This window comes from Rhinolophus sinicus, chromosome 9 (assembly GCF_057876585.1).
Source record: "Rhinolophus sinicus isolate RSI-liver-muscle chromosome 9, RSI-T2T, whole genome shotgun sequence".
NCBI lineage: Eukaryota > Metazoa > Chordata > Mammalia > Chiroptera > Rhinolophidae > Rhinolophus > Rhinolophus sinicus.
Window position 1 is genome coordinate 40,182,239 of NC_142509.1, and position 20,569 is coordinate 40,202,807.

At 58.1% G+C, this 20,569-nt stretch overlaps 1 protein-coding gene across 3 annotated transcripts in view; it reads right to left on the bottom strand.

The window, feature by feature from the left end:
- Positions 1–7,710: 7,710 nt before the first annotated feature.
- The window catches only part of GALNT9 (polypeptide N-acetylgalactosaminyltransferase 9), a 50,576-nt gene continuing 37,717 nt past the window's right edge, over positions 7,711–20,569 (bottom strand). Inside the window, exons 6-11 of one of the 3 annotated variants that reach the window (XM_074321824.2) lie at positions 20,440–20,557; positions 12,382–12,567; positions 11,410–11,547; positions 10,752–10,847; positions 9,816–9,983; positions 7,711–8,557 (exon numbers count right to left, since the gene is read on the bottom strand). In XM_074321824.2, coding sequence (XP_074177925.2) covers positions 8,411–8,557; positions 9,816–9,983; positions 10,752–10,847; positions 11,410–11,547; positions 12,382–12,567; positions 20,440–20,557 — 853 coding nt within the window. In that variant the 3' untranslated portion in view covers positions 7,711–8,410. Of the gene's footprint in view, positions 8,604–9,815; positions 9,984–10,751; positions 10,848–11,409; positions 11,548–12,381; positions 12,568–20,439; positions 20,558–20,569 lie in introns of all 3 variants that reach the window. The other 2 variants (XM_074321825.2, XM_074321826.2) reach the window with 2 other exon arrangements.

Below are 20,569 nucleotides of genomic sequence, written 5' to 3' on the forward strand. Positions count from 1 at the left end.
GATTGGATGGCCATCAGCTGTGGCTAGTTGGCCGTCAGCTGTAACCAGTGAGCCATTGGCCACTAATATAACTGCTGTGGCTACGCTAGCAGAAAATGGGGGCTAGCAAGAAGATGGTGGCTGAGCCTGCAAGCGGCGCAGTGAGGGTTGCGAATTGCGTGGCTCCTGCTTCCTGTGTCTCCAACCCAGCCGCCAGTGAGAGTATAGTGGTATGGCTCCCCTACCTATGGCTACGTGGGTGTTCCTTTTTGGCCTCACCGTGTCCTGTGTTCTTATGTGGGGAGCGGGACCAGAGACTCTGCATGACACCCTGCACGACAAATGGCGCAGCAAGCAGGGTCTCCCGCAGGACAAATGGCGCAGCTAGCAGGGTACGGTGCCGGCCGAAGGTCTCCGAAGAATGGCGGAGCAGTTTGTGTGTGTGAACACTCAGTATCAGGAGGACTAGGAGGAGCAGCTGCCGGAGAGCTGGACCCCCGTGGAGGGGTGGGAGGACGTGGACTGTTCTCCCACCAGCACAGGAAAAGCCATGCAGCTGCTGGAGAGATGGACCCCGTGGAGAGGTGGAAAGATGTGGACGGTTCCCCAACCAGCACAGGCCAAGAAAGCAAAGGACATTGCAGCCCTGTGGGCTGGGAAGTGCTTGCTGAGGCAGCCCGGATGCAGGACTTGTCCCAGGAGGAAACGCTTGCTGAGTCCTCCGTGGGAGCCAAGGGTGAGGTCAAGGTCGTCCCTCACCCCCAGGACAGCCCTGGCGAATGACTATGGACTATGGGGAATTGCCTTCCATCCCTAATTTAATGGACCGCTTGACTGTTTGGGAACTTACTACCATGTAGTGGAACTAGGGGATATTTGCTTTTGTGTCTTGACCGGCCGCCATCGAGAATATGTAAGCACCTTGACTGTGAGTCGCTGTTGTTCCAGCAGGGTACCCTGAGAGCCCTGGCTGTGCCCAGGAAGTCTGGCTGAGCCCAGAGAGAGTGGTGGTGCCCTGAGAAACCCTGGCTGTGCCCGGGGAAACTAGTGGTACCCTAAGAAGCCCAGGAAGTCTGGCTGTGTCCAGAAGCACTGGTGGTGCCCTGAGAAACCCTGGCTGTGCCCAGAGAGCCTGGCTATGTCCAGGAAGTCTGGCTGTGTCCAGGACATTGCATTCACCTGCAGGCTCCTCGCACAGGGCCCCTTGCGGAAGATGCTTGTCGCGTAGATTGTGAGGCGAGAGCCTGTAGGGGTGGAGTGTGGGGGCAGAGCCCCAGAAAGCAGTTTCCAGGCTCTTGGCCTCATGTAGAAAGGTGCTGGCTCAGGTAGTAAATGGCCATCAACTGTGATTGGATGGCCATCAGCTGTGGCTAATTGGCCGTCAGCTGGAACCAGTGAGCCATTGGCCACTAATATAACTGCTGTGGCTACGCTAGCAGAAAAAATGGGGGCCTAGCAAGAAGATGGTGGCTGAGCCTGTAAGCAGTGCAGAGAGGGTTGCGAATTGTGTGGCTCCTGCTTCCTGTGTCTCCAACCCAGCCGCCAGCGAGAGTATAGTGGTATGACTCCCCTACCTATGGCTCCGTGGGTGTTCCTTTTTGGCTTCACCATGTCCTGCATTCTTATGTGGGGAGCGGGACCAGAGACTCTGCATGACACCCTGCATGAAAAAAGGTGCAGCGAGCAGGGTAAAGGGCTGTGGAGCAGTTTGTGTGTATGAAAGCTCAGTCTCAGGAAGACCAGGAGGAGCAGCTGCCGGAGAGCTGGACCCCCGTGGAGGGGTGGGAAGATGTGGACGGTTCCCCAACCAGCACAGGCCAAGAAAGCAAAGGACATTGCGGCCCTGTGGCTGGGAAGTGCTTGCTGAGGCAGCCCAGATGCAGGACTTGTCCCAGGAGGAAACGCTTGCTGAGTCCTCCGTGGGAGCCAAGGGTGAGGTCAAGGTCATCCCTCACCCCCAGGACAGCCCTGGCGAATGACTATGGACTATGGCGAATTGCCTTCCATCCCTAATTTAATGGACAGCTTGACTGTTTGGGAACTTACCACCATGTAATGGAACTAGGGGATATTTGCTTTTGTGTCTTGACTGGCCGCCATTGCTAATATGTAAGCACCTTGATTGTGAGTCGCTGTTGTTCCAGCAGGGTACCCTGAGAGGCCCAGAGAGCGTGGCGGTGCCCTGAGAGCCCTGGCTGTGTCCAGGAAGTTTGGCTGAGCCCAGAGAGCGTGGCGGTGCCCTGAGAGCCCTGGCTGTGTCCAGGAAGTGTGGCTGTGCCCACAGAGAGTGGCAGTGCCCTGAAAGCCCTGGCTGAGTCCAGGAAGTGTGGCTGTGCCCACAGAGAGTGGCAGTGCCCTGAGAGCCCTGGCTGTGTCCAGGAAGTGTGGCTGTGCCCACAGAGAGTGGCAGTGCCCTGAGAAATCCTAGCTGTGCCCGGGGAAACTAGTGGTACCCTAAGAAGTCCAAGAAGTCTGGCCGTGCCCAGAAGCACTGGTGGTGCCCTGAGAAACCCTGGCTGTGTCCAGAGAGCTTGGCTGTGTCCAGGATATTGCACTCCCTCCAGGCTCCTCGCACAGGGACCCTCGCGGAAGACGCTTGTCGCGTAGATTGTGAGGCGAGAGCCTGTAGGGGTGGAGTATGAGGGCAGAGCCCCAGAAAGTAGTTTTTAGGCTCTCGGCCTCACATAGAAAGGTGCTGGCTCAGGTAGTAAACGGCCATCAGCTGTGGCTAGTTGGCCGTCAGCTGTAACCAGTGAGCCATTGGCCACTAATACAACTGCTGAGGCTACGCTAGGAGAAAAATGGGGGCTAGCAAGAAGATTGGTGGCTGAGCCCGCAAGCGGTGCAGTGAGGGTTGCGAATTGTGTGGCTCCTGCTTCCTGTGTCTCCAACCCAGCCGCCAGCGAGAGTATAGTGGTATGACTCCCCTACCTATGGCTCCGTGGGTGTTCCTTTTTGGCCTCACCATGTCCTGCGTTCTTATGTGGGGAGCGGGAGCAGAGACTCTGCATGACACCCTGCACGACAAATGGCGCAGCAAGCAGGGTCTCCCCGCAGGACAAATGGCGCAGCGAGCAGGGTCTCCCGCATGACAGTTCTAAAGCAAGACGCTCTTCCAGGATGGTTTCTTCTCTCCCTTGGGTTGTTTTCTTCCAGAATGGTTTTGGTCTGTCTGTTGCCTCCCCCTCCCTCCCTTCTTCCGTCTTTCCTCCTGCAGCCCCCAGTGCCCCACAGAGAAACAGTGGAGCCAACCGCCTAGGAGGACGTTTCTGTTTCTGTGGGGACATTGGGAGCAGATCCGGCCGTGTGGCCTCAGGACCCTGCACTGGACACCACGTGTAGGCAGGTTCTGAGGTTACAAAGGACAAAACTTTGAGCCTACTCAACTGTGACCTTCAGGGAGAAATGAACCCAGTTTTGAAATTCATCACCTCAAAGCCCCATGATGTGTCCAGGCTAAATTGTGCTGAAATGACCACCGGGTGCAGGCCTACCAGCCGTCACTTAGTCACTGAGAAAAGATCGCCCTGTCGAATTGTATTAGCACAGATAAGCCAGTTAATTTAATTTCTAAATGACTATCAGGTGCTTAAAAGAGCAAGAAGGAATAACAAGGTTTCTCATCTTATTTATCCCCGAGCAGTTAACTGTGCGACTTACCGACTTACCCAGTTTGTCAGTTTAATTAACTTTGGTGTCCGGGGAAAAGCCCTATCAATATGAGGTGGTAACATGCCTGGGGCCCTGTGACTAGTTCACCCAGCGCAGCTTCTCTGTGGCGTTTGAGGCTCTTTGAGTTGGGGTGGGGCTCTCCCCCAATCGTCCTGGCCTCCACCTGCGGCACTGGGCCACTGCCACCTCTTCCTGCCTCCGTTCATTCTCAGATCCCAGCCCAGGCAGGCCTGCTGCTTCTTCCAGGCTCACGCGCCGTTGTCCACCTGACTGTGGCCGTCCAGGAGCCCCGGCTGCAGGTAATGAAACCTGGGTGCCCTAAGCTGCTCTGAGTTTTTTTTTTGTTTTTTTAAAGATTTTATTGGGGAAGGGGAACAGGAGTTTATTGGGGAACAGTGTGTACTTCCAGGCCTTTTTCTTTTTCCAAGTCAAGCTGTTGTCCTTTCAGTCTTAGTTGTGGAGGGTGCAGCTCAGCTCCAGGTCCAGTTGCTGTTTTCTAGTTGCAGGGGGTGCAGCCCACCATCCCTTGTGGGAGTCGAACCGGCAACCTTGTGGTTGAGAGGACACTGGCCCATGTGGGGATCGAACCGGCAGCCTTTGGAGTTAGGAGCACGGAGCTCTAACCGCCTGAGCCACCGGGCCGGCCCCTGCTCTGAGTTTTGGGGGCCCGTTCCTCCGCGTGGTGGGAAGTCATCCTGGCCAATTCAAGGGCCTCCTCATCTCCCTCCCCAGACCCAGTTACAACGACCTCACCTGGCGAGACAGAAGCCAAGATGGGGCCACTCCCTCCTGGAGTCAGGGCCCCACCATTCTGAGCACAGGGCGTCCTAGCAGCCATCCACAGGGCCTGTAAATTTGTGCAGGATAAATCACGTCCTCATGGGCACTAACTTCTGAAATGGTGCCTGAGAGGAAACAGGACAGGCCTGGGGGAGGAGCCAGGGCTTATGGCCACTGAGTTCTCGCACCTGTCATCGCAAGAGCCCCAAGGCCGTGACTGCCCCTCCCATGAGCTGCTATCTCTTCCACGTGCCTCCCACCTTGGCACCTGCAGTGCGTGCACATGGCTTGCTGTGTGTGCAAGCACTGGGTTGCAGCCTTTCTCTCCCTCTCCCCCCCATAAGTCATTTTGGTATTTAACCCCCTAGTCAATTCTGGTTTTCAGTCAACACTGCTAACTGAAGCCACGTTTCCTTCGATTATAACCACACTCGGGTCTCATGATCCCAGGTAGTCACGCTCTACAAAGTCACGTCACACACAGAGTTCTATCTCAGCAAACCTTTGCCGAGACCCCGCCCGGGACTCGCCGGGCTCAGGTCATGCTGATCCCTCTCCCCGCGGGCCAGCGAGCAGGGGAGAGTGTTGCTACTCGTGGTTGGGGGCTCTTGTCGCCTTTGGCCCCTGCCACTGTGCTCAGAACATGGCTGTGGGACAAAGTGAGTGAGTGAATGAATGACTGGCCCAGGCAAGTCCCTATTGAAGGGGGGCCTGGGGAGGCCTCCGGAGTGGCGGGTGTGTGGGCGGGACCCACCACATGATTGGCAGGCCTCCTTGTTCACACGCAACAGGAATTTCAGCTAAGTGTCCCTGGCGGGTTGAGGCCCTTCTGTGTGGAGCCCGAGGGACGCCAGCAGGGTCGCACACCCCTGCAGCTGGCCTGAGAGGGTGCAGGGGGAGGTGAGGCCCAGAAGCCATGTTCCCGTCACTCGGCCCTTTCAGCCCCAGCCCCGCCCATCCTCACTGACCGTGCCCGGGCCATGCTCAGCCCTAAAATCCACTCATGCACAGAGACTCCCTGGAGGGAAAACCACCGTGTGCCCACCCCTGCCTGTGCCTGGGACTAGGCCAAGGGCCCCAGGACGGTGAACACCGGGGTGGGAAGGGCCTCAGCCTCCAGTGCCCTTCATCCCATGGCCTCTTCCAGACTAGCCTGCCCTCGGGGTCTAGGGGCGACCACATGAGAGCTTCGCCTGTTCTGGAGAAAACTCATTCTTGTCTGCTCGTGGGGTGCCTGGCCAGCACTCACCAGGCCTGCACCCCGCCGAGGCCTCTGGGGCTGCCTCTCCCACCTGCTCCAGGGGTTGAAGCTGACCTCTCTGCCCCGGGGACCCCATTCCCTGGGCCAAATCCCACCACCTGCTGCTTCCCACAGGGTCCCCCCCCCAGACAGTCTGAACTGTAAGGTAGATCCTCTAGAGTGATGAACGTTTCTTTAGACAAAATTAAATTTGGATACACATGGTCTATATCCAGGGCACCTGGGAGGAAAGAAACCTGTGTATCCTGCTCCTATCTGAAGCTTGTTAATAACCCTTCCCAGGGCCCTGGTTATTATGTTTGGTTACCAACGAACCGTTTTAAACAAATGATGTGGGTTTTTCTGAATTTGCTACAGAGCCAATTTATAATTGAATTAATAAAAGAAGCGGGCCAGTGGTTAAGTTTTATTACATTTTATTTGCTTGTATCTTGGCCATTTAAAACACGACTGTTGTTTAAAAAGAAACAAAAACAAACAAAAAACTAGGTGGCCAGGCAGAGAGGCAGGAAGGTAGGATTGGGGTATGAAATCCCAGACCTGCGCCGTGGAAAGTGTGTGCTTTTAAAACAGACAAAGAAGAAAAACAGTTGTGTCTTTAGGCAAAAGAAGCCAGAGGCTAGAGGCTGCAGGAAATGGGGCTGGGTGGGCTTCTGAGCCCCGGGCACTTCGATGGAAGTGCATGTCACCATGACTTGGAAAGACCTGGGAGGCGCCCCAGCGTGGGGGCGCGCGCGCGTGCGGTGCAGACGCGGGTCCAGGCCAGTCCGGACGTCCCACCGGCCCTGACCAAGTGTCCATCACAAAACTGCGCGGGGGAGCGTCTCAGCAGCGCCACCATGTGGCCATGAGCTGCAACTGCGCAGTGGCATCCTGCTCCGTCTTTCCAGCCCACGTTTGGGTGGGGGCTCTTTACATTGAGTTGGCCCCAGGATTCCCGGGCAGTTCTGGCAAAGCCAGGCCTCATGAGGCGGGTAAGGATTGAAGTGCGTAACTGGAAAAATAAGAGCGTTCCGTGACCGTGTTCTATCAAGGCCATTTCGTTCCTCCTCGGTTACAATGGACTCAGAGCCTCTTGCCAGAGGGCATTAGGCGCCTCCCCGCAGAGGACAGGGGTGACCGCCTGTCCCACAGCCCGGGGACCCAGCTCAGTGTCCCCTCCCGGTCACCTCCTCCACCCTCACAAGCCCTGGTGCCCGCAGACCCTGACGAACAGAGCAGGCTTTCAAACATGGACGTACCACCTCCCAGACGCAGGTTTGTGGAAAAGTGGAGAAGGGCTTTTCTAGGTGTCAAGTTTTCCGTGAGATCCTGTGCGGGCTGCAAACCAGCCGCCTTTGTCTGTCAACTTGCCTAATGAACCGTAACACACGTGTGTAAGTTGGAGGCTGTGGTGTAATTTTGAGGCTGTGGTATCTTCCATTTTAAACCCCAGCCTGTATACCCTGCCCCCTAACAGTGCTGCATGGGAAACTTCTGGATTCTGTGGACCCAGCGTGTGGGTCCTTCACTAGCAACTGACTTTTGAGGTTCATTCACCACCAGCTCTTTGCTCCATCATTGTCTTAAAATTTGGGGGAAATCTGGAACAGAGCGAGTTTTGGGGGATACAGGCTGGAGCCAGTAGAATTCTCTGCTGAGCTTCTCCGAGGTGCAGGAGGCAAGGCCAGAAGGAATGGGGGGGGGGGTCAGGGTCCCCAGAAAGAAGTGGAGGAGGGGACTCTGGGGTACATGCCCAGTGGGCCGGGTGCCAGGGAAGGGTATGTGCCACCGGGCCAGGGCTGGCGGACAGTGAAGGGCAGGCTCTGCTTCTCCTGGGGCAAGAAAACCACAAATGACCCCTTGACCCCAAGTGCAGGTCAGAGCCCTCACGCCCCAGGGACTGCCATCCTGCTTCCCGTCTCCCACCACCAATGATGGAGGCCCCAGGACAGCCCTGGAGGGTGTGTGGGGGGTTGGCTTCTCAACCCCCGGAGCTGAAAGCCACCACCCACCGTAGACAGTAGTACATCAACAGGGAGGGTGTGGCCATGTGCCGATAAAACTTTATTTATAAAAACAGGTGAGGGGCCGTGGGTCCTCGTTGGCTGACCCCTGCTGGGTGAGACGCTGGGGCAGGGACCCTCCCCTGGCCAGCCAACCAGCTCCGACTCCGGTGGACGAGACACAGGTCTGAATCCTTTAAGCCACTCCTCACTGGACTGGAGCAGTCACATGGGCGCCCTCTCCTAACATTGCCCATGGGCTGTCTTTGGGACACTGCGGCTGGCGTCCCATTTCCCGTCTCACCAGCTGAGGGTCGAGAAGCTCTGCTCCTCTTGCTCTTGGAGTCCGATGGGGCGACCACAGGAGGGCAGCGAAGGGCAGCCCGCACCCTCTGAGTTCACAGGGGGCAGTTCTGCCTGGGGGCTCTACAGGGGCTTCAGCACATGCAGAAGAGGTGGCTGTTCGGGCGGCTGGGCAAGAGTCCCATGGGAAAGGCACGTGGTTTGCAGCTGGAGTTGCTGTCAGCGACCCCGGCTGGGAGGGCTGTGCTCCTAGTGGGGGCCAATCCCGGCATTGTCCTCCCGAGCACACAGGGGACAGGACCCAACCACACGCCAGCAGGCGGGAGGTCCCAGCCAGAGATGGTGAGGGCACAGCCGGCTCTGGGCACTGGCTCAGGGTGGCTGTCCCAGGCCCTCGGCGTCTGTGTTGGGGGAGGCGAGGGGGCCGGGGTCAGTGCCACCCATGCTTGATCCCGTTTCGGATGGTCCACTTCTGCCCCGAGCACCTCTGCACCACCAGCCGCAGCCCGAAGTTGGCGTCCTTGGACAGCTCCACCTCCAGGCACCTGCCAGTGTCACGGCTCACGATGGGGCCGCTCTTCAGGAGAGGGAAACTGAGTCAGCACGGGCGCCTGGGGGCCGTCCTGAGAGCATCCGGGGAGTAAGCCAAGGAAGCCCGTGCGGTCACTCGCAGCCGCCGGAGACTCAGGGTCCAGTCTGTCCCCTTGTCCCTCTGTCCTCGTACATTCCCCCCACCCGCCTGCCCTGCTCCCGGGGTCTCAGGAGCCCCCAGGACACCAGAGTCCAGGACCCCTGAGCTGGCGTTCCCCCCGGCAGGCCCCTCCCTGGCTCCTGGCTGGTCATTTGCCCTCAGTCACCTCTACAGGCCCTCTAGTCCCCACACACACGGGGCCCTGGCCCGAGCCTGAGGACCCCAGGACCATCTTTTGTCTGTTCTCCGTTCTTCTCCAGCTGTGTCCTCACTGAGTCCGGCCCTCACTGACCTCGTCCCAGGCCCCGCCCCTTGGGGACCATTGACCCTTGTTAGCTCGGCTCATCCCTGCAGCCTGTCCTGTAACCAGAGCCCCACACAATGTCACACATTAACGTGTCACGAGTCTGCTCATCAGGAGCCTTGGCAGAGGGTGTGTGAGGTGAGGCAGAGATCACAGTGTCTCCAGAGGACAACGCTGCCCACCGGGAGCTCAGGTGTGTGTGTGTGTGGGGGGGACGCAGAGAGTAGATCCGCGGGGCTCAGGACCAGAGGACCCCAGGCAGAGAGTAGAAGGGACGTGGCCTCAGGACCCTGGGTCAGGGCTGGACACACGTTCAGCGCCCTTTCTGGCCCTGGGTCCACCTAGCTGCACACTGAGTGTGTGTGTGCTGGTTGCATCCCTCGGTCCAGGGAGGGGCCTGCATGAGGAATGGGCAGAGCTCTGGGCGGGGGGCACACATTGCTGATCCGTCCAGGCAGGGAGGCCAGCTTTAAACTTGTCAGCCCACAGGTCTGTTCTCAAGGCCTGGGATTCGAGCCCAGCAGCCCCCAAAAGCCCCGGGGTGGAGGGGGAGCTGTTTCCAGCAGAGCCTAAGGAGTTCCAGGCCGGCCCTGGGCCTGTAGAGGGGGGAGGGCTTCAGGTGGCTGTCATACCTTATCCTTTCCCAAAAACCCCTCACCAGGAGGCTGCAGGAGGAGGGGGTGTGGGGCCCAGAGCTGGTCAGAGCCACTGGCCCTTCCTGGCCGTGACCCTGGCAAGCCACCGAACCTCTGTGAGATGGGGTTCACATGGGAGCAGCTGATTCAGGCCTCCCACTGCCCTCAGTTCCCACCCACGGGCTGACCTGAGGGGCCCACTGACCTGGGTGAAGTCCCACAGCCGCTGGGCTGGCCGGGCCACGTCCTCGCACTTCTTCAGGGCAGGTGTGCGCGCCCTGCCGTCATCCACCAGGCACTTGGAGTCGGGCAGGAAGGAAGTGGAGCCCAGCGGGCCCAGCTGCAGCAGACCCTCTGCGCTGTAACGCACCAGCTGGGAGAGGCCAGAGAGCCGGCCGGTGACCCGAGGTGACCGCCTCCTGGGCCGGGCTGGGCTGGGGGGCCCTGTCACCAGTGCCGGCTTTCCCGGGACACCTGGTGTGCGTGGAGAGCCCACCTGGGGTCGGCCTCGTGATGTCCCTGCTCCCCTGGCCCCCTAGCACTTTGCTCAGAGCCTCACCCTGTGGGGCTCAGCACCTCAGCCTCGGGGAGGAGAATTTCACAGGTGCCCAGGTCACCTCATCTGACCTTGAATCACAAGGCGAACACATGAGGGCGGCCCCAAGGTCATGTGTGCCAGTCCTAGTTCAGGTTGTTTGCTCTCGATTCCAGCCCCTGCCCAGCTGTGTGACCTCTCTGTGCCCGGGTGTCCTCATGTGCAATGGTAGCAGGAGCTATGACAGTGCCTGCCTCTCGGGCTCTGGTGAGGCCCCAATGGGCACTCAATGTAAAGTGCTCCATAAACAGCAGCAGCGTTGTGTGAAGGGCCCGTCTGCTAGGTGACATCGACATGGTGGCAAATGCTGGCCCACATGTCCACTGCTGTCCACACAGCAGCCCTGAGAGGTGGGCAGAGTCATCCCACCTGAGGGATGGGAGAGCCGAGGCCCGAGGCACCGAAGGCTGAGCAGCTGGCATGAGTGTGACCGTGAGCATGTCCTGGAGGGCCCCGCGCCACTCGCGTGGCTTCAGGGGCCAGGACGCCCAGCAGGCCCCCTGGGGCACCGCCTCCCACTTGCCGTCAGGGAAGCCACCGCCCCACCTGGGAGGACATCCCGTGGCACGGGTAGAGGATTGCTCGGTCGTCGTCCTCTGCTCCCTGGTCCAAGCAGTAGCCACTGGCTTTGCTGTTCCTCACCTACGACCAGAAACCAAAGGAGAAATCCATGGCAGAGGGTCCCCAGGTGGAGGCGAGGCTGGAGGGGGCTTCACACACCCGTCCCCTGACAGGCGAGCAGCCTGCTCTGGGCCCGTCTCAGGAAAGTGTGAGCCCGATGCCCAGGGGTGGCTGAGACCCACCAGGGCATCCTCACTGAGCAGGGGAGGGGGAGGGGAGGGGGGGAGGGGGAGCAGGGGTGGGGGAGGGGAAACGGGTGGGGGAGGGGAAACAGGGGTGGGGCAGGGGGAGCAGGGGTGGGGGAGCTCGCAGGAAGAGACTGGCTGGGCTTCTCTGAAGGGGAGGCACACATAGACTCGCCCCTCACCTACGTGTACAGACTGGGCCCCCTGCAGAGGTGGGACTCGCCCAGGGGAACGCACCTGTGCTACTGTCTGGTGTCCGTGGACATGCACACGGGCACAGGGGATGGCATAGGTGGGAACACTGGGGCTGGGGTGCTGCAGTGTGAGGACATGGGCAGGTGGGCATGGGGCCTGGGGAAGCCTGCCTGCCCAGAGGGCCCTCCCAGTGGAGGCGGTACCTCTCCGTACGTGAGGGTGTCGTTGTAAGTCCTCATCTCAGGGTACACGTTCTCCAGGTACCACTGGAAGCTGCGACATTTCAGCCTCTGGCGCAGGGCCAGCCGCTCAGACACGTCCCCGAAGTCCACTCCTGGGTTCTTCGAGGTGGAAAGCGAGGCAGGAAGGGCACTGAGTGCGTGAGACCCCAGGACCCGGGTCTCTGCCATGAGTATGGGGCACACATACATACGCACACGTGCACACAGCCACACATGCACACATGTGCACACACGTGTGCACACATGCAAACACATACATGCTCGTGCACACACGTGTGCACACATGCATACCCAAGCACACTTCTCCAAGCTCCCGCACCCCAGCCGCCAGGCTGCTGGTTGGGCACCTGTGGTTTGTGCCCAGCCCCTGCTTCCTGACAGCAGCAAACATGGGGAGAAGAAGCCACCATCCCCACAGCAGGCGGGCCCTGAGACCTCACTCAGGGTCCTGCAGGGGACCTCAGTGTGCTTTGGCTTTGCCCCCAGGAGCCATGAGCCCCTGTGTGAGACTGGAGCACTCTGTGGGGGTAACAGTATCTCTCTGAGTTTCTCCTGCCTCATTATCGTCACCATCACATCACTCACTGGCCTCCGTGCTGAACCCAGCTTCGAAAGGACACCCTGTGGACTGAGGAGGGGCCGTTATCCTCCTGGGGGCTCACCCAGCAGGAACAGTGACGCTTGAGTCACGTCTGCCACTGAAGCAGCACAGTGTGGGCGGCTTGCCAATGAGCTTAACAGCTGCTGGAAACGGCTCTCATTGGTGGAAGTGATGACGTTCTCACCGTCCTGGCTGAGAAGCTCGGGAGGCCCTGCCCCATGAGGACAGGCTATGCGCTTTGTCAACCCCCAAGGCTGTTCCCAGGGTACTGTCCACAAGGGCCTGGCTCTGGCTTCGATGGCCCCGCCCCTCCCCTGCCCGGTCTGGCTTACGGTCATGGGGATATTCCAGGCCATGTACACGTGGGACTTGAAGCTGTCCATCCACACCTCGGCCGCCCGCAGGGCGTTGCGCTTGGCGTAGTAATCGATGTCATTGTTGTACGGCTTCTTGGTCCGCTCGATGTGTGCCACGCGGGAGCAGGGCAGCACCTCCATGCTGCCCCCGCACTGCCACACCTGCCGGGGACAGCGGCCCCTCTGGGTGGCCGGCTCCGCCCCTCCACCCCTGCCCCCCACCCCATCCCGCTCACAGACCCCAGGACACACCTGCTGGGGCACCAGGAGGCCTGGTGCCTGTGGGTGCGTCCAGGGGACACCAGTGGAAATGCAGCCACGGCTGGGGGTCAAGTTCACCAAAGCCTGGACAGGGCTGCATCCCCGTTCTGGGGCCCACCCCACATCCACGCAATGCTGGCTCTGTGCCAAGAAGCCTGGCCCAAGAAGGTTCATGTCCACCACCAAACCCTCGACAAACCCACAATCTAATTTAAAAAGAGCAGCTTCCTTTCAAACACCCCTTCAAGTACCCAAACAGACACACGATCTGGGTCTAAAGAAGTCGACACTCAGTGGCTCCTCTTAACTAAGACCCCCAAATCCCTGACCGTTTGAACCCTCACCCATCACAGAAATAGATTTTGCACCATGACCCCCTCTCACTTCTGTATGTTCCACTTAAACTTGGCAGCCACGAGGATTTTAAGCTAAAGGCTTGCTGAGACGTGGGAGAAGAAGGCAGAGATGGCTCGAGGCTCAAGTTCGGGGCGTCCCTGGGTTGGCGGCTTCCGTGTGGAGAGCAGGTTGTGGGGGCAAGAGTGAAGTGAGGCCAGTGGGGGGCATTTCTAGGTGAGAGATGATGGAGCCACGGCTCCAGACTCAATTCATCACAAACCCCGGATTCCCTGCCCCCCCCCCCCCCCCCCCGTAGCTACAGTTCTGGCCAATGAGCTGTAAGCAGAAGTCTCAGGATAGGGTTTTGGGAAAGCTGTGGCTTATGCTAAAAAGAGACAGACCCAGCTGGCAGGGTGCTTTGCCCCCTTTCCCTTCTTCCCACTAGGAAAGCAGGTGGGAGGTCTGGAGCAGTGGCAGCCATCTTATGACCACGGCCGATGGAAAGTGAGAAACAGCCTGAGTTCCTGTGCTTACTGTGCGGCTGCTGTATCAGGTCTGGGCTTCACGACACAACTACATCTCTATCTGTTCAAGCCTTGGTTAGTGGGGTTTTCTGCTGTTACGTTCCAAACTGATGAAGCTGGACCCTCAGGTGGCAGTGGGATGAAGACAAACCGCAACGATCTGATGTTGGGGCAGGTGGAGGATTAACCTTGTTCTCATTATGGGTGAAAATAAGGACTGAGGCACAAAGAGGTTAAGAAACAAATCCAAGATCACACAGCTGGCTCGTGGGGAGGCAGGGAGCCAGAACTACTGGGTGAAGCCCCAAGTTGCTTCTTCACCCAGAGCTGTGCAGGCGGCACAGAGCAGGGTCACATGACCTAAATGTTACCGTCACACTCACCTTGTGTCTCAACCACTAATTTTTTCAATCAGTTTGGTTAATTGCCACCCAAATAGAAACAGCAAACACAATGGGAGGCCCAGGTGTCAGGTCTCAGGCAGCTGCTCAGGGGAAGGCGCTCAGAAGCAGGGACCCCCACGGGGCCTTCAGGGACCCCCAGGAGCCCCGCCGCTCATCCCCACAGATCTCAGCCTCTCAGAGCTGGTCCCTGAGGGTGGGAGTTCAGAGCGGCAGCTGTCCTTACAGGTAAGACTCAGCCCTTAAGAAATCCAGGAATACTGACGCGTCAGCACGGGTGTCAGTCAATGCCTTATTCATTGTCAAAACAGTCAGATTGGGGCGGACGGGTGGCTCAGCTGGTTAGAGCGCGGGCTCTGGGCAACAGGGTTGCCAGTTCGATTCCCACATGGGACAGTGAGCTGCGCCCTCTGCAACTAGAATGAAGTCAATGAGCTGCCACCAAGCTCCCGGATGGCTCAGTTTGGAGCGCAGGCTCTCAACCACAAGGTTGCTGGTTCAATTCCCACAAGGGATGGTGGGCTGCGCCCCCTGCAACTAACAACGGCAACTGGACCTGGAGCTGAGCTGCGCCCTCCACAACTAAGACTGAAAGGACAACAACTTGACTTGGATGGAGCTGATGAGTCCTGGGAAAAACACATTACCATTTCCCAAAAGTCCTGGAAGTACACACTGTTCCCCAATAAAGTCCTGTTCCCCTTTGCCAATAAAATCTTTTTTAAAAAAAACCAGTCAGATTGTAGCCACCACTCGACGCTGCCGGGCAATGTGGGTCTTGGCCTGACTGTGAGCCCGCGGGGCTGGGGTGGGCCAGAGCCATCACGGGGGGTGGCCAGTGGCCTCGGGAGTGTGCAGCCAGGTGACATGGCCCCAAGCGTCTTCCCTCCTATTATCCACGTTCTCAGAACATTCATTCTGAAGCAGGTTGACATTTCTCTCGTTTCCGGCCCCTTTTTTCTTCAGGCCACGGCAATGATCAAAATGACATTTTTCTGGAGTGCCACTGCTATTCAAAAGCTGCACTTCCTGTGACCTGAGCCAGGAAGTCAGTGACCTGGAGGCGTGGCTTTTCCTCTCACCCACATGGCAGCGGGGGATGGGAGGAGAATGTATCCAACATCATTTTTATGGAGCTGCTTTTCTGGACTCTGAGTTCCTTTAATTTACAGCACAGCCTCCCTGCAGCCAGGAAAGCGGCACACGGGCCATCTACGCCCGCCTGGAGCTGTCCCCTTGAAGCAGTGCCCTGGCCGGAGGACATGCCTGGAGAGCTGCTGTCAGGTACAAGCTCCCAAGCGCTCTCCGGCCTGAGGTCCAGGCCTCCCCCATCCAATGGCGTCAGAGCTCTCAGGACCCTCCCTTCTCAATGACAGCCTCCCCTGGTCTCAGGCCTCACCTCACTTTAATAAGGATAAAACCTAAGCTTTCAAACAGCAAGTCAGGGCTGCAGCCACCTGAGGGTAGGACAGCAGGTGACAGGGGGACAGACCCCAATTCCCTCCCACTTTCATCCCAGAGCAGGATGTGCCTTGCAGCCTGGTGGTCACCTCACAGAGGCCCATCTGTCCCTGTGGCTAGTCTCTGGCTGAGCTGGACGCGAATCAGGCTGCTGGGCAAACGCGTGTGCGGCCAGCGTGCCGTCTGCTGCTGCTAACAGGCTCGTCCCCGCCGCTGCCTGGTCCCGCGTTTAAAGGAAATGCCGCACAGATGCCTCGGGTTTGCCCACCAAGTCAGACGCACTGCCTCCATCTCCACTGCTTCGGGGGAACAGAAGTCATTAGGTTTCATCGGCGACTGGACCAGGACACTCAACTCTTTCTCCTAAGATTTGCAGGTGGCAGCAGAGGGTTTCAGTGACAAAACAATTCCTTGTACCCTGGGCTGCAATTTTATGAGCCCTTTGCAGGCTGCCTCGTGAGTGTGCGCGCGTGCGCACGTATGTGCAGAGAGGCATTCTGGCATCTAAATCGCGGCCGGATGGAGTGCCTTCTCTAGTGTAGGCTCAGGTGGGAAAGGCTTTCTGGGCATGACTCTTGGCTCCTGGGGACACTGCTTCTTCAGTTGCTGCCTTGGCTGAGAGCTGTGACAAGCTTACCTAGGAGACAGTCTCTCCGTTTCCAAAGAGCTCGGCCCTGCCAGGTTGCCTGAGGGCCAGGCGAGGGTGGCATGGTCCCCTGTCCCCCATGATGGCCCAGAATGCTGAGCAGGGTCCTGTACTGTGTCCGCAGCATGAACCGGTGGCTCCCATCCACACCTGAATTTCAGTGGGTTAACACAGCAGTTAGCGTCTGGCTCGTGTCTCCAGACGAAGCAGGCCAGCTGGTGCAGGGGGCTGCCCACGCCGCCATCCAGAGACCAGGCTCCTCTGTCAGTGGCTGTGCTGCCCCAGGGGCCCTCCCACCTCAACATTCAGCTGTGGATAGAGACAGATGAGGGTGTGGGGGACACGTGGGGGCTTTACCAGCCAGGCCTGAGATGTAACCCATCACCCCCACTCCCATTCCATTGTCCAGGACTCAGCAAGATACTATATCTAACGAGATGGTGGCCGGACACTTGGAGGGAAGGGAGACAGGGCTCTGTGACACACAGGGGCTTTGCCATTCCTGTGGGGGGAGAGGCAGTGCAGGAAGGGAGGGAAGCAAAACATACGCATGACCAGCCCACTAGGCCCCCTGGAGGGCAGGCAGCACGCGCTGCAGATGGTGAGGGACACAGGTGAGAGACCCTGGGGCTCGTGCGCGTCCATGTCTTCCAGCAGCGTCTGTGCCAGCGGAGCTGTGGGGCCAGCATTTCAGAAGCTTCTCCCAGCAGGGTTATCATGTGGGCGACACGTAGGGACCAGCTGTCCCCAGCACAGTCAAGGAGTGGGGAAGCCGGAACGTGGCGTGCGGGACCCCAGCCTGGCGTCTTGTCACACAGGACATTTTCTGTGGCAGGAGGAGCGGCTGGTGGCAATGTCGATGGGTCCCCAGGCTGCAGCACTGGTCCCTGGGCAGCTCGCTGGCCTTCACTGGTCATCATCTTCCCGAGACCGGCCTGCTTCCTGACGTCCACGTGTTACACCCACATGCCGTGTCACTACCCTGGAGGTGCCGATGGGAGTATGTGCCACTTTGCAGCCGACGCTGTGTCTCTGCTGAGTGTTATTCTGTTATTCTGGGTGTTGGGATCCACTGAATGTGATGGAAGCTGGTTTTCACCTTGAAAACACTGACAATGGGACTTCACCTCGCAAGTGAGGGCCAACATCTACTCAAGCTGGCCTCTCTCTTTGCCTTTGTAATAATCCATGGCTCCAAAACCGATCCTGTGATCCATCCGCCCAACTGATAAAGCCATTAATCCACCCACCCACCTACCCACCCATCCTCTGTATAACCATGTTTCCCTGAAAATAAGACCTAACTGGAAAATCAGCCCTAGCACGATTTGTCAGGATGACATCCCCTGAACATAAGCCTAATGCGTCTTTTGGAGCAAAACTTAATATAAGACCCAGTCTTTTCGGGGAAACACGGCAGTCCATATAACCAACACCACTATCCAGGCAAGGAAATCAAAGCGAGACGTGAAGCAAGCTCAGTGTCCCCGCCCAGGCCTCCAGGAAAAGGACGATGACCAGCGGCCCCGGCAGGCTGCCCCACAGCCGACGTCACCTACACAAACACGAGAGGCACCCCACTATCGTTTTCCTTCTGACAGCACAGAACTTTCCACTTGAACAAGAAGTCAGGGCCTCACACTTGCTCTACAGAACTCTGTGTATCATTTTTGGAGATTTCCCTTCTGAGCTCCGTTTTTTAAAAGCCTGACAGTCTGCTCCACGCAGCGCCCCGCCCAGGCCCGGTTTCAGGAAGCGCTGATTCCCACAGTGCTGCCACAGGCTGACACCTCCCTCCTGCCACACAGATACCTGGCTTTGCAGGAACTCCCCATCCCAGGGGGTCCGCACCTGAAGTCCCCACCCGCCCCTCCAGCCAGGACCAGGACTCTCACCAGGCTCTGCCACCCCCATGTCTGTCGGCTCCGTGTGTGTCCCCCATGCTTACTGGACACCTGAGACCCACAGCAGGTTTCCTTGGAAGAAGAAAGGTGCTCAGGGAGGGCAGCCGGGTACTTCTCGTGGCCCCTCCAGCCTGGGCGCCTGGCATCTGTGACAGTGGCTGGTCTTCCCGCCCCAGGGCTGTCCCCTGCCCAGGCTCCTGGAATGCCAGGGGTCGGAGGCAGCGCCGGCTTCCAGGCCCCTCCTTAGCATCAGTTGTTGGTGCCTAAGACGGCAGAGGTGACAGATGCCATTGCAGCTTCCTTGGGGCTCTGGGCCTTGTTCCCGGGCATGTGGACACCCTCTCTGACCCCGGAAAAGATTGGGGCCGCATGGAGAGACGGTGAAGTAAGTCAGACACAGAGGACCGGCACTGTCAGGTTCGTGAATCGTTCACAGACGTCTGGGGTTTAATGATCAAAACAGTTCAGGAAAGTGACGGCCACACTCGCAGGGCTGACTCTGAATTCGTGATTTAAAATTGGACCATGGCAGAGAGTTAAACTCTGAAACGTTTCTGAGAACCTGAGAATTGGCCAAAGTTTAGTTTATTAGGTGCTCAAGAATTTTTTAAAACACTTTGGGGGAATTTCTGCTATGATATCAGGCATTCAAAATGCTTAAAGAGGAAAGAAAATAAGTTTCATTTATCAGCGCCATTTTAAAGGTTCAGGGGAATTTAACTATAGGCAGAAATGGAATTGATTGCTGTTTAATGGCATTTAATCTGTTTGACCCGAGTTAAGCACACATTCATCAAAGAAAAAGGGAAGGTGCGTGTTCTTACCAGCTACACTTACAGCCGTAATAACACCATGTCTAGGCTTAACTTAAAAGCTTACAGCAAATCGGCTTTGAAATGGGCAACTTCAATACCGTTTATACATTTTTTAAAACTTGCCTTAAATAATGTTTTCTGTGACTAAAGCCCACAGGCAAAACCCAAGAAACAAATGAGGCCCCAGAAACAAACCACAGACCCACCAGAGCTCAGCCCCACACCACAGAGCTCAGCCACCAGAGACCCCGAGCCTGGCCCCAGGCCCTTCTCATTTGGGGGTACTTACAGGCCCTGTGCACAGCAGGCATCACGCTTCTCCCCTCACCCCTCCACCCTGAAATCACAGAGCGACCCCTGGGAGGCAAGCGGCCAATTCCCCAGGGCCCCCACTCACTCCCAGAAGAAGTGGCCCTGCCTCGCTCCTGCTCTCCACACAGGCTGACCTGCCTCAGGGCCTTTGCACGTGCTGCTCCCTCTGCCAGGGACACCCCTCCTGCCCCGCTAGGTGCACAGCTCCTTTGTGGCACCTGGTCTTCTGCAGCTGTCTCCTACTCTGACCAGGCCCCTCCCTGCACTCCCTACCTCCCCGCTGCTTCTTCCTCCTTTTCAAATTTCTCACCAAGTGAGGCACTTTGTTTCCTCTTACCACCTCCGCCCCTGGCAGGGGAGCTGCAGAAAGGCAGGAACCCCATATTTTGTTCCCTGCAGGCCTGGCACACACGGTGCACAGAGCGTGTGTTAATTGAGGCCAGCAACCTGCGGGAAACGGGCTACGGAGGGTCTGGGCCAGGCGCTGGCCGGCTGGGAGCTGCTCTCAGAGTCTTTCCCACCTCGAAAGCCGCTGCCCACATGCATCGTGTGCCATTGCTGAGGTTGGCACTGTCCACGCCATGGGGGAGGGACTGTCCTGAGGGAACCCATACCCAAAGCACCGGGTGACCCAGCATGTTTCCGGTGGGGCTGCGAGCACCTTACTTTAGGGCACCTGGCAGAAGGAGCTCTGCCACCCTGGGGTCCCTGATTGGCAACCAAGATTCTTCTAGAACTTTCCACCAGTTCTCTATGTACTGAGAGAGAGGTGGTTTAAAACCAGGAGGAGAGTCTGGGGTGGAGGGAAGGGGTGGGAAGGAGGCCTGAGGCACCTGGTGTCAGCTCTGGCTCCGAGGGAGGTGCCTGGTGCCCTCAGTGGGTGGCGTGTCCTCGTCCTCGTGTGAGCCAGCGCCTCCAGCCCCTCGGAGCTGTGTCCTGCCCTTCTGGGGGCCTCCGTACCAAGCTGCTCCCCACGCTCCCTCCCCCTGAGCAGTCCTAGGGAATTCGAGCACCCCTAAACTCCCGCCTGCACCCCCGTCTTCTACATCCAACCAAGACAAATACCCCAAACAGCGTAAGGGTGGGTCTCCTCACTGCAGACACTCAAACTCCCTGTGCCAAAGGGACAAGCTTCTAAGATTTCCACCCATGCCACCAGCCCACACATTAATGTAAGACAACAGACGTGAGTGGCTTGAGTGATAAAAATGAACATAAGAAATACAACCTTTTGTGTTTATGTTCAACAGGCACAATGCTTCTTGGTGTCGGTGCTCAGTTTCCTCTCGTTGGCTCCCTTTGGGGCCACAGACCAGCCCGGCCCCACTTCGCACAGGCCCGCCCGTATGCACCTTCCCCCAAGATGTCACTTACCCTCATGCCCAGCTCAATGTTCTCGCCACCGTACACCTCCATGCCTGGGTCCAGCAGGCCAATGTCCCCGAAATACTCCCGGTCCACCACGAACGAGCAGCCGATCATGGCGGGGGTTCTGGGGGGACGC